The sequence below is a fragment of the Ammodytes marinus genome (genome assembly GCF_949987685.1).
Source record: "Ammodytes marinus genome assembly, chromosome: 5".
Lineage (NCBI taxonomy): Eukaryota > Metazoa > Chordata > Actinopteri > Uranoscopiformes > Ammodytidae > Ammodytes > Ammodytes marinus.
In genome coordinates this window covers 25,210,564-25,223,237 of record NC_137234.1, presented here as the reverse complement: position 1 = coordinate 25,223,237, position 12,674 = coordinate 25,210,564, and the positions used below count along the sequence as shown (strand labels likewise).

The following is a 12,674-nucleotide window of genomic DNA, read 5'->3' as shown; positions in this document are numbered from 1 at the left end:
ATGTATTGTACTTTCTGGAGAGAAAGTGGCTGTGCATACACATAGCATGCCCAATGCAGTTAACACTCTTGTTGTTCCAGGTGCTAGGCTGGTTAGCAGAGAAGCTGCCCACTCTTCGGACAGTACCTGGGGATCTGATGCTGTGCGTGCCTCAGCTCTTCACCTGTCTTGAGGACAGAAACGGAGATGTGAGGAAGAAAGCTCAGGACGCCCTGCCTGCTTTCATGATGCACCTGACCTATGAGAAGATGAACAAAGCCACCGGGAAACTCAAAGTACTGAACTCTTGTACTCATAACTAAATCAGTTTCAAAATATATTTATAGAGCCTGTTTTCACAGCTGTCTCGTCTGCAATAATGAACGTCTTTATGTCCTCACCAGCCTGCCTCTAAGGATCAGGTGGTAGCCATGTTGGAAAAGGCCAGGGCAGCGATGCCAGCCAAACCGGCTGCTCCTGCCAAAGGCGGGGGAGGGAAAGCCTCTGCAGAGCCAAGCAGAGCCGCTTCAGGTTTGTGTGACAAAATAATGAATTACTTTAAATCATTACAACCAGTTTCAGATGTTCAATGTCTAACCATATCTGTAGTACGTTGAGGTAGTAATACAGATAATTTCACCTCGCTAGTTTTTTATAAGGAAACATCAGAGTACAAAACATTCAGATAGCTTTCGTGGGTGTCTTTTACCAGTTGACAGATACAGTGGTGCAATACTAATGGTAAATTGCAAATAAAATGTGTGCATCAAATATCCCCTCGGTAGTTAGTTAATAAACTTGAGATAATGATGGTGTCTTTCCTGTAGTGTCTAGGTCTCAGCCAGCTGGTGACGACTGTGACGGTAAACCGGAGACTAAAAAGATCAGAGGAGGACCTGCTGCTAAAAAGGTATGTCTGGATGGATATATTTGGTGTGCACACAAGAACTGAACTTGAGATTTTTTTTTTATTACTCAGTGTGTTGCCTAATAAACCTTCTGACTGTCAAGCAAAACATTTTTTAGGGGTATATTCATTTAAATTAATTTCAGTTTTTGGGCACAAATCCAGTCTGCCACTTCCAGTGGTGTGGTTTAAAAATGTTGTGTGTTTTTTCACCTGGGAGGTGATGTTTACCTGGTGTCAGCCTTGTTTAGTGGTAGCGCACATCGGGCAGGTACATTTGACATGGTTTCCTTTTTGGTCTGTGCACAACAATTGGGTTTTTTATTAGCCATTTGATGAGGATGATTTGTAAACATAATGTGGTTTTTCTACTTACCCAGCCTCCCTCCCCTACTGAGGAACCTGTCCCTCCCTCCATGGACAAAGACAGTAATGCTAGTAAAAAGCAGCCTAATAAAAGGAAGGCTGCTGCTGGCAGTCAACAGGTAGATGTGTAGCAGCGGTTGCCATGATGAAACTCAAGTCCACAATGTCTTAATGATTTGAGCTCTGCAGTACAAGAGCTGCTTACATGGACACAGTTTCTCAGTGGACACTTGTTAACCCCCTGTCCAGCTTTTCTCTGCCTTGACCGGGTCCGGTTTTGGCTTAGACTAATCCTGTCTTTCTTATCACTAATACTGTCACTAAATAAACCAGTGTATAATCAAATGCACACGGACACAAGTTTTTCGTGTGAAATTAGACCAAGTGACATGCAGGGTTCCTACGCAATATGGAAAAAGTATGGAATTTGATTTTAGTAATTTCCAGGTCTGGATAAGTATGGAAAAAAGAAAATCGAGTATGGAATAATATTTGTGTTTCCGGACTATTGCCCCAACTCTCTTAACCCATTGATGGCTATGGCAATCTAGGATGCATGTCCTTAATGCCTGAGGGTTTTCTGAAAAAATAGTACGAATTGTCAAGTCTACCGAAAACCTTAATATCTAAGCCTGCGTAGCACGTAGAAACATGAAATAAAATACATTTAAAAGTTAAGGTTCACAGGTTCTATTTAAACATGCTCCCTTAGCGCTTACAAACCAACACATTTTTCTAAAAATCGTCAATTAGATGGGGGAGAAAAAAATAATAATAAATAATATAAAATATTTAAAAATAATGTGCTAAATTAGGTTATAATCCTGCTTCCTTTTAGCATGGATAGTAGTGACTGAGTGTGCAGTGGAGGGATAAAGATAGATATAGGAAGGAGAATATATCTTTATTTTATTATTTAGTTCAGTTATCACTGGCACCATAAATCCGACTTCCCAGTACAACTGGAACGCAGACTGACTCCTGCTGTTGGGAGACGATCAGCTGGTCCAAACGGCTGTATACCATGGAGATGAAAACGAAACTGAAACTTAACTATCGCCTGGCTGAGTTGGAGCAGCAAAATATAGCCTAAATTCATAAATATTGTCAATAAATAGATGCAATGTGTTGTGTGATTTTCGTCAGTAGCCTATAGTAGACCTAGATTCTGCGCTCCGAACACCACTAACTGTTCTGTAATACACTATCGCCGACACAGCTGGCGTATTTTTATTATTATTATTTTGTATTTTTTATTTTTTTTGATTGGCGTGATTTTCGGCAAACCACACAACTTTTGGGTGGTCACGTGGTCTTAAAAAAATCAACAAAACCCACCTCATGTGTATCTGAACAAATGACGGTGCATTCTATGTTGCGCACGCCATGACAATTAGATAAAGTAACAATGCTGCGCTATGCAGCATCAGGCAGGAGATACAATGTGGCATCGCGCAGCAGCCGTCATCAATGGGTTAAATATATTTAAAAAATACAAATACAAACTAGCTCTCAAATAATCTCGCCCACTTTACTTATGCATCCTAAACCCATATAATAATTATACTATAATAAATAAATAAAAATTTAAATCTTAATTTACCACTTAACATGTCCGTCTCTCATTGTTTTGAGTGCATTAAATATCATTTTCTGTCATATGAAGCATAACAATGTAGGAATAATTAGACTAATTAATATGATAGTTTTTTTTCCCTACAATGGATAGCTCTTTTTTCACCATACATGTGTTTGCATCCCTGCGACTGAAACATCTAGCCAATTTGCATAAATAAAAAAGGTCTTCTGATTTTTTTTCGAGCGACAATCACAAATGTCGAGTGGCCTAGGCCTACAAAACATTTCCCTTTTTTAGTTTTTACCTGGTCTTGAGTTGGGCTGGCTTCAGAACAATTTATTTATATATAAGAAGCATCTAACTATTTGTATTCAGATGTAAAATATAGACTGAAAAATCTACTGAGAATCCTGGAAATTTGAGTATGGAATTTTGAAATGGAAAATGTGTAGGAACCCTGGACATGTGTAAAGCTTTAACATGTAACGATATGCTGATATGAGTTAAGTAAAAAAAAAATACATATATGCATGCTTACTGAAATGATACACAAACTTAAGAGTACATATGTCATTTAAAGGTTTCAGGTCCCTCCACTGCATGAATGTCTTTTTTGAAATGTTGTGTGCTTTTTTTTAATGTTTTGGAATTCTATATAACATGAGTGTTTCCAGACTGTGTTTGTGTGTAAACTAGCACTGAGATCCTTGCGACATAACATCCCTTCGTCTCCTGTTTTTTACTCTTACAGTCTGTCACCTACACACACACATCCAAATCACAGCATAAAAATACCATGAGAAAAACCTAGAAACACACATTTCTAATTATCCAAGTAGCCATCCACAGACGGAGCACGATGGTTGACTCCCACTCTCCCCCCCTCTCAGAGTGCAGCTGTTAAAAAGCCGGCAGCCAAAGGCCTGAAGGATGAAGAGGATAGGTCCGGACCAATCTTTGTCCTTATCCCCAACGCTAAGGAACAGAGGGTCAAAGAGGAGAAGCAACTAAAGGTACCTGACATGTTAGGCTCCGTATGTTATATACCCTGCGTTCCAATCCCCATACTTCCCTACTATTTAGTACGCCAGAAAAAGATTTAGGTTGTCCCAATACATGCACGTGAATTGTTGTATGCTGACAAAATACATAAATGCCCCACTAACTCCAATAGCATGTATTTGTCTTTATTCTTGACATTTCTCAACAAAATTAAGAAAAAAAACTTCCTTATCTAATTTATTTTTTCCTCTCCTGTGGCCCTCAAACTTTTGTATACTTTATTATGTAGTGTAGTAAAAAGAAAAAGTATGTGATTTGGAATGTAGGGATACAGTTACATATTCTGTCTTTAACAAGTTATTCACCAGAGCAGTGCTAAATGTGTTCCTTTTGGGAGTATGCTGATTGATTTGTTAAGTAGAGTGAAACTAGTTGCAGCTTTAGGAAAACAATCTATTACGGTAGGTGATATACACTCACCGGCCACTTTATTAGGTACACCTGTTCAAGGGCTTATAAAAACAAAAAGCTAATCAGCCAATCACATGGCAGCAATTTAATGCATTTATGCATCTAGACGTGGTCAAGACAATGTACTGAAGTCAAACCAAGCATCAGAATGGGGGGGGGGGGAAAGGGGCTTTAAGTGACTTTGAACATGGCATGGTTGATGGTGCACGGCAGGATGGATCCATACTTTCATGTTGTTTACGCCAAATTCTGAACCTGTCATCTGAATGTCGCAACTGAATTCGAGACTCATCAGACCAGGCATTATTTTTCAATCTTTTATTGTCGAATATTGGTGATCCTGTGAGAATTGTAGCCTCATTTTCCTGTTTTTAGCTGAAAGGAGTGGAACCCGGTGGGGTCTTCTGTTGCTGTAGCCCATCTGCTTCAAGGTTGGTCGTGTTTTGCGTTCAGAGATGGTATTCTGCCTACCCTGTCGTACAATACAAGTGGTTATTTGAGTTACTGTTGCCTTTCTATCATCTCAAACCAGTATGCCCATCCTCCACTGACCTCTGACTTCAACAAGGCATTTTACATCCACACAAATGCCGCTCACTGGATATTTTTTATTTTTCGGACCATTCTCTGTAAGCCCTAGAGATGGTTTAGGGTGAAAATCCCAGTAGATCAGCAGTTTCTGAAATACTCATACCAGCCCTCCTGGCACCCTCAACATTGCCATGTTCAAAGTCACTTAAAACTCCTTTCTTCCCCATTCTGTTGCTCGGTTTCAACCTCAATAAGTTGTCCTGTCCAGGTCTACATGCCTAAATGCATTGAATAGCTGACATGTGATTGGCTGATTAGTTGTGTGTTACCAAGAAAGTGAACCGCTGTACCTAATAAAGTGGCCGGTGAGTGTACATATTAAGTTAAACCAAATAAAAGAATTTGTCCATAGCTTGCATTACTATATTTACATCTAACAAGGCAGAGTTAATAATGTATAATAATTCATAATGAACCCTGAAAAAAAAGCAGCAGACCTGGGTTAGAATCCGCCCAGGGTTGTTCTCTGCATGTCATTCCCCTCGCTACCCCATTTCACCTCTGTCTCGCCAAAAAAAATATTGTTAAATTAAATTTCAAAAAATAAAGATTCAGTGAACCGATCGGTGTAGCTAAAGAGGTAAAAGAACTCAAGCGATAGTCACTTTTTAAGGTGTCAGATATTTTTTCATTAATGCAGTGCAGACAGAAGAGTTTTAGGCTTGATTCACACCAGGAACGCAGCACTATGTCCAGCTGTGGCAGCCAACCACAGTGTGGGAACGTCTCCCAGCATGTAGAGGTCGAAAGATGTATGCTTATGTCAATGAATTGAAACTGCCAACGTTACACAACACTCCGTCGATTTGACACACCGCATGATTTACTGTGAACGCAGCCTTTTGTCGTGGTCGGTCGGCAACAGAAAATTCTTCTTTCTTGCTAATAAAACTACTTTTTTTTGCCCCCCAGTAGGGTTGCCGCGGTAGTAGGTGTTACCGGTGTTACTTGGTGTTGAGGCTCACACCGGTGGGAGCCTCAACACCGAGCAACACCGGATAGTCTAGGCATATGCCTATTTTTAAAAAAAATAGACATAAAAGCCAATTGGTTCAATTTTGCGTGACGGCGGCAGTTCATTCGGCTAAATAAAAAACGAGTAGCCTATGTCTAAGGCTACTCTAAATTCTACGTTATAATAAGGCTACTCAGAAAACAATGAAACTGAAAGTGTCTGCTCCGCTCCGTGCAGCGCAGAGCCGCATCACAGCAGCGGAGTCTCCCGTAGAGAGTTTATAAGACGATGGCGGAGGACTTGGCTTCAAAGCCCAAAGCAAACGCGCCTATTTGGCAATATTTTTGATGAAACCCCAATACTAGGGAACCTGAAAACGTAGGCTAAACTAGGTTGTCTGCAAACTGTTGAAGATTCAGCAACGGGAGGTAACCGGAGGTAACACACACTCACACACCCGCGCCTACACAGCGGCAGGCTGTCTGTGTGCTGCTGCTCCGTGTCGATGACAGCTTGCGGTGAAAAAATTATAAATTGTAAAGTGTGGGGGGGGAGGAGAGAACATGTAAAGTCCCCAGTGGGAATCACGCCGCAAATATAGGCCTATCCGTGGTAGCTTCACTCAAAACATTTGGAGCTGAAGCCCCGGTAAAATGACGTCGCGTCACCGACACACCTCAAAGTGCACGACAACAGTTATTGACACTGTAGAAAGTTCATATGGGTTGGTATGAGTCAAGGATCACACCGAGTTTAAACGAGTGAATTTAATCCAAGCATTCAATAAACTGCGCTCCGATCATGGCTCTGATAGCCTACAGACAGGTAAAAGTGAAGTAGCCCACCAGTCATTCTGATTCGATGAGGCAACACAGTACGGTGGCTCTGGTGGCTCATATTGAACAAATTGCATAATAATGTAACCAAATGATCTACAAACACTAAGCATTTGTTTTGTTCAAGAATAAATTGCGCGATCTAATGTTTAAGATCAAAGTAAGCGCCTACAGAGCCGACGGACCGTCTTCTCTTGAAATCTGCGGTGAAGCCTAATAATATTTTTTTTATTTTTTTAAGACCCTGTCTGGTGGTGTTACCGGTAACACCGGTGTTGACGCACGTGTATTACTCGGTATGAAAATGTCCACACCGCGGCAACCCTATCCCCCAGACTTCGCAGGTTTGCTGCAGACTAACAGTATAACTATGTTTCTTTTGTAGATTTTGAAGTGGAACTTCACGACTCCTCGAGATGAATATGTGGAGCAGCTCAAAACTCAGATGTCCACCTGCTTTGCTAAGTGGCTGCAGGATGAGCTCTTTCACATTGACTTCCAGAGACATGTCAAGGCTATTGGACTCATGATTGAGGTAGTGCTTGGTATTATTTCTACATAGTGGTCGCCAATCAAACTATTGTTGGTAGTAAAGTCTCTATGTGTGTTTGTGTTTGGCAGAGGTTGGAGAGTGAGAGCGATGCTACCATCAGCTGTCTGGACCTGATTTTGAAGTGGTTCACCCTGCGATTCTTTGACACCAACACTACAGTCCTGATGAAGGTGCTGGAGTATCTAAAGCTGTTGTTTGCTATGCTGAAAAGAGAGAACTATCACCTGACTGAGTATGAGGCCAACTCCTTTGTCCCCTACATCATACTCAAGGTTAGCACACGTTGCCCTCACGATGATAAAACAAGCCATTGTAAACGTCTGTTTTCTCAGTTTCTTCTCCTTTCTTCTGCAGGTTGGAGAGTCAAAGGATGTTGTACGCAAAGATGTTCGGTCCATACTGGCCATGCTGGTTAAGGTTTACCCTGCATCTAAGGTCTTCCCTTTTCTCATGGATGGGACCAAATCCAAGAACTCCAAACAGAGGGCTGGTAGGTTTTTACAGATAATGGGCAAACACTAAAGTTGCCCCAATCTCTCTTTATTTTCCATTGTAAGCCTTTTTTAATATGGAACTAATAAGAAAACTTCTCTGCTTATGCATTTTTTTTTCTGTCCTTAGAATGTCTGGAAGAGCTGGGCTGTTTGATCGAGGGCTTTGGGATGAATGTATGCCAACCGACCCCAGCTAAGTGTCTGAAGGAAATAGCCGTTCACATAGGTGACAGAGACACATCTGTCCGCAATGCTGCCCTCAACACTGTGGTGGCTGTCTACAATGTCTGTGGGGACCAAGTCTACAAGCTAATAGGCAATGTAAGACTGAGAGGAGACCATTCTCATACACACGGCTGACACATGAAAGGGAAAACCCCACAAAGTGCCTAAGCAAGGTGTTTGCCCTCCATGTGCTGCTGCGGAGAGAGCTAACATTATTATCCAAAATCTGCCATTGGTGTTCAATTGAGTTGCGATCCAGTGATCCATAGCATATGATACACAGCATTTTTATATTCATCAAACCATTCAGTGATATCAGCAGCATTGAGCTCTCGCGTGCATTCATCATGGGTGATTCCTACTATAATGTCCCTCTCTATGGAATTGTGGACGGACTGTTATCTTATCACGTCCTGAGGTTGGTTGTGCAGGAGTAAGAAGAAAAGCATTATGAAACATTATCAAAGAAAACAAAGTTATAAAAAAGTTAGGAAGAAAGTACAGAAATAAATGACTTGTACAACAACAGATTAGCAGTGAGATGGCTAAGGAGTGGTTTGGTTTCTGCTAGTGAGGAAGCTGCAGGAACTGATTGCTGTAAATGAGGATGGATTCGTCCATCTCCAAGGAGTTGGTGTTGTTACTAACTTGATGGTCTCCATGGTTCCTCTGTGTTAAGCTATTATCCCCTATGGCCTAAACTAGCTAACCAGTGTTTCCCCACAGGATTTTGTGAAACTGTGGAGGGGACCCCAGATAATCTAGGGGATCCGGGGACATGCCCTAGATCTAAATGAAGTTGACACGTTAGTCACCGTTCCTATTGAACTCAAGCTAGTTGAATTTATTAGTTATATATATTATTTCTCTCAGTCTTTGTTACTGAAATAGGCTTCATTCTTGAGGCACTGAGGGCAGGATCTTAAGTCACTTGGATTGTTCCCTCTTGCCATCTTGATACGAAATCAGAATCAACTGGGCCTGCTCAGCTTGTTATTTGCCTAATTGTGCAATGCAATGCCCTTTTGGGGGTGAAGCATCTTCATTATGTAAGGTTTCTCCACTCATTTATTTCGGTTTTTCCTTACATTTGTCACCTCTATACTTTGTGGGGTTTCATGAGACTTAACCCTTTAAAAATACTCTGTACAATTAAACCTTAATATTCTTTCCTGGATGTTTTACCAGTTGTCGGAGAAAGACATGAGCATGCTAGAGGAGAGAATCAAGCGTTCAGCCAAGAAGACGGCTGCGGCGCCCGTCAAGCAGAGTGTGCCAGAGAAGACCCAGAGAGAGCACCCTACTAACCCCAACGCCACCTTCCTCCGCAAGCAACCACCACAAGAAGACCCCAACAAGCTCAAGTAGGTCCCCTCTCACTCAGCCGCTAGCCTTAGCTCAATAAAGACCAATTATACTTGTTCACCATAAAATACATAAGACTGAACATCATAAATTCTGTACGTCAGCTATCGCTTTTTGTCCAAAAATCGTTGTTTAAAATATTGACGTTCGATTGTTATATTGATCCAATAGATCAACATAACAGGAAGCATGCAGACTACAAATTAGACAACTATTCTATTATATTTAATTATTAGGGATGCACCGAAATGAAAATTCTTGGCCGAAACCGAATAAAATGAAACAGTTGGCCGAATGGCCGAAACCGAATACCGAAAGAGGCTTTTGCAGTTTTGTTTATTTATTTTGCCACTTCTTTCAACATTGCATACATGAACCCCCAAATGTTCTCCTCAAACATAGCCTACATCTAAAAATCAACCCTAAATAAATAAAGAAACAGCAAAGCCTTCAAATCTAAGAGTAAAATTAACATTTTACTAGGAATGTGATTGTGAACCACTCATTGATTTGTACATTGACTTATATGAGGAATAATCTACAAAAAGATCGACTTATTGCCATTTTTTTCTTTTCTTTTCTTTGTTTGCAATGCAGTGCAGGTTGAGTTGCTCTAAAAAACTGCACCACAACTCCCACCGTAATGATCAGACTTCAGAATGTGCATCAAAGCCTAATGATCATAACAATGAGAGGCTTTAAACGATGTCCATGCTTAAGAGGTGATTGTAACTTTTTCGGCTGTAGACTGAAACTAACAAGGGGAGGCGGCTCACTGGACATATATTTAGTTACGCTGTCAGTTTGCCGAGATGGCTCTGTATTCCATGGACATATAAAGAAATGTATTCAGGCTCGAGCAATGCAATCAGATCGCAGTGCCCCCCCCTCTCTCCCACAGCGCTAACGGACAATATGATTATCATTTTCGCCGTCAAACCAGATTTTTTTTGCGCTGCGGCTCTCACCGGCGAGGTGTCACTGTGAATGACACCGTTACCAACCGTTAGTTTCACTGGGTGAATCGCTGCTTCGCTCGCGCAAGGCTTTTGTGTTTCTAATGTGATAAAACATCAGTCTTGGACGAGCGTTTTATCTTAAGCTGCTTAAAGCATTGCAATGCGCCGTGTTTCATCCAGTTTGAAAAAATGCTCCCACACTGGACTCTGACATAATCATGCACGCAGCCTACAGACTGCTCCTGCTGCGCGCTCCCGACCAGACGTGGACTCGCATACACGGTTACCTCTCTCTTTACTTCCATTTCCTGGTTTGCAAGCGCGCAGCTCTTTTAAAAAAATATTTCCTTATTGTCATTTAGTTTGTCAATATTCGGTAATTTTTTTCGGCCTTTTAACTGTTTCGGGCCGAAACCGAAAATTACTTATTTTACCATTTTCGGCCGAACATTTTCGGTGGCCGAATGTTCGGTGCATCCCTATTAATTATACAACAGTTCTGACAAGAGTAATTTGATTGCACGAGAGGCATTCCATGAGTGCTGATATATAGAAAAACAGCACTGGGATTGCTAACCAATTGTGTCCGCTTAACCGGTTTCCCAATCACTGCTGCTATTTAATGTAACAGTGTCTGCGTTTCCACGCATAGCTATACTTCGATATTAAGCCAGTTAAGGTCATATTCAGGATAAGACATCGCCATGTAAATAGAGGTTCTGGCTCACCTTAATCCAAAGAAGCCATAACCGGGTTAAGACACCTGGAGTATTCCTTTCTTAATAAAATTACTGTGGCATGTATACACCTTAATCAGAATAAATATACCAATCTGTGTTTTTGCTAAATTTTTCGGCATTTGCCGCAGTTTGTGAACCATGCCCTGGTTTACGGCTGTTATCTAGAGTGTGTTCACATGCAACAAGGTTCCTTTTTAAAAAAGCGTTGTAATTTTTGGTGTATTAAACAACGGCAATGACACAAAGCGAGTTCATTTTTCATGGATGGGACAGGAATTATTACCTGTAAAAATCCGCTGACGTCAGGCATCATGACGCTTTTGCCACGTCGCTGCTTTATTCAGAATATGCTGATTTGACACGTAAACAGGAATATCCCCGTAGCTGCTGCGCATGTCTTCACTGTATTTGGAATATTGTCTTAACCGGATTATGGACCTTAATCATAATATGCTGTGCATGTAAACGTAGTAATTGAGTGTGCTGTAATCATCAAGTTACTTGAGTCAGCCATAACATGTATAGATAAGATCATGGATGCAGTATAAGAGCAGCGACTCATCCAGATGCAGCTATTGTAGCATGAAAGAATGCACTAATTACAAAATGAAACTTTGGGTTTGGAGTGAGCAGAGAACCTGAAAGGATCAGAAATGTGTTCAGTTGCAGTGAGATAGTTAGTGTGTTGCTCAGTAGCATCTGGATCAGGGCTGCTGTGTGGTGAGGAGCTGGAGAAGTCTGCGTCCTTAGGGGAGCCAGTCAAACACAGGAAACGGGATTGAACTGGCTGATTTTGAGTGTCTGCTGTTCACAAAGGGTGGCAAGAGATTTGACAGGCTGGCCAATGATTTTTGAGCAGATTTTTGCTGTGTTCATCAGGCGGGTCTTGCCTTTGCAATGTGATTGATTGAAACCAGCACGTGAAGGAAAAGGTTCTAACACTTTCAATGAAGGCGTAGTAAGAATGTAAGAAAGTTTTTGCTGATTGAATGATGGTAGTTTCCTGAGAAGGTACTGTCGCTGCTGGCATTTCCTGAGGATCTCCTATGTGTTACAATAATATCTGATGAAGTTGTCAAAGATTGTGCCAAAGTTATTTATTCTCCTAAACAATCTCTACTGGTTTCCCCTGGATAGTGGGACCGGACAGGCAGCCGGTGGAATTCGGCCTTAAGGTTGTTTAGAAACTGCTCTACGCACATCCATTTAATAACGCTATTTACCTCAAACCAAGTATAGGAAACATCAATTACCGCAGTGAAGTTAGTCTCAAGTCGGATAATTCGACATTCATCAGCGACCACTAACTTACCGTCAATAAAATAATGTGAGGTTTACACAAAACCAATTTATATACCTCCATGCTGACTTGTTCAAATAAACGAAAATAAGGATAAAAAAATTGATTTGGATTGTGTATTGTAGCCAGTCATTTTTTAATGATAATATACTAATAGTATTATTATGTGTGATACAAATATTTTAACAAATTACTTTTGCTTCAATAGCATCCACGTTATATGACCTAATGTCTCCAAATTATTCCAGACAAAGTTGATTTAACCTTTTAATTTTACTGAAATGCACCAGATTGATGCATTTTACTTTTAAAAGTACAACATTTTCTTCTGGGGCAACGTGCCCCCAGAACT

At 41.0% G+C, this 12,674-nt stretch overlaps 1 protein-coding gene across 3 annotated transcripts in view; it reads left to right on the top strand.

The window, feature by feature from the left end:
* The window catches only part of ckap5 (cytoskeleton associated protein 5), a 65,252-nt gene that overhangs the window by 33,349 nt on the left and 19,229 nt on the right, over positions 1 to 12,674 (top strand). For 2 of the 3 annotated variants that reach the window (XM_080027212.1, XM_080027211.1), the window contains exons 24-33: positions 81 to 275; positions 384 to 510; positions 807 to 889; positions 1,267 to 1,371; positions 3,722 to 3,844; positions 7,072 to 7,221; positions 7,308 to 7,511; positions 7,594 to 7,729; positions 7,861 to 8,054; positions 9,147 to 9,322. In XM_080027212.1, the coding sequence (XP_079883338.1) occupies positions 81 to 275; positions 384 to 510; positions 807 to 889; positions 1,267 to 1,371; positions 3,722 to 3,844; positions 7,072 to 7,221; positions 7,308 to 7,511; positions 7,594 to 7,729; positions 7,861 to 8,054; positions 9,147 to 9,322 (1,493 nt within the window). The remainder of the gene's footprint in view (positions 1 to 80; positions 276 to 383; positions 511 to 806; positions 890 to 1,266; positions 1,372 to 3,721; positions 3,845 to 7,071; positions 7,222 to 7,307; positions 7,512 to 7,593; positions 7,730 to 7,860; positions 8,055 to 9,146; positions 9,323 to 12,674) is intronic. The other variant, XM_080027213.1, reaches the window with a different exon arrangement.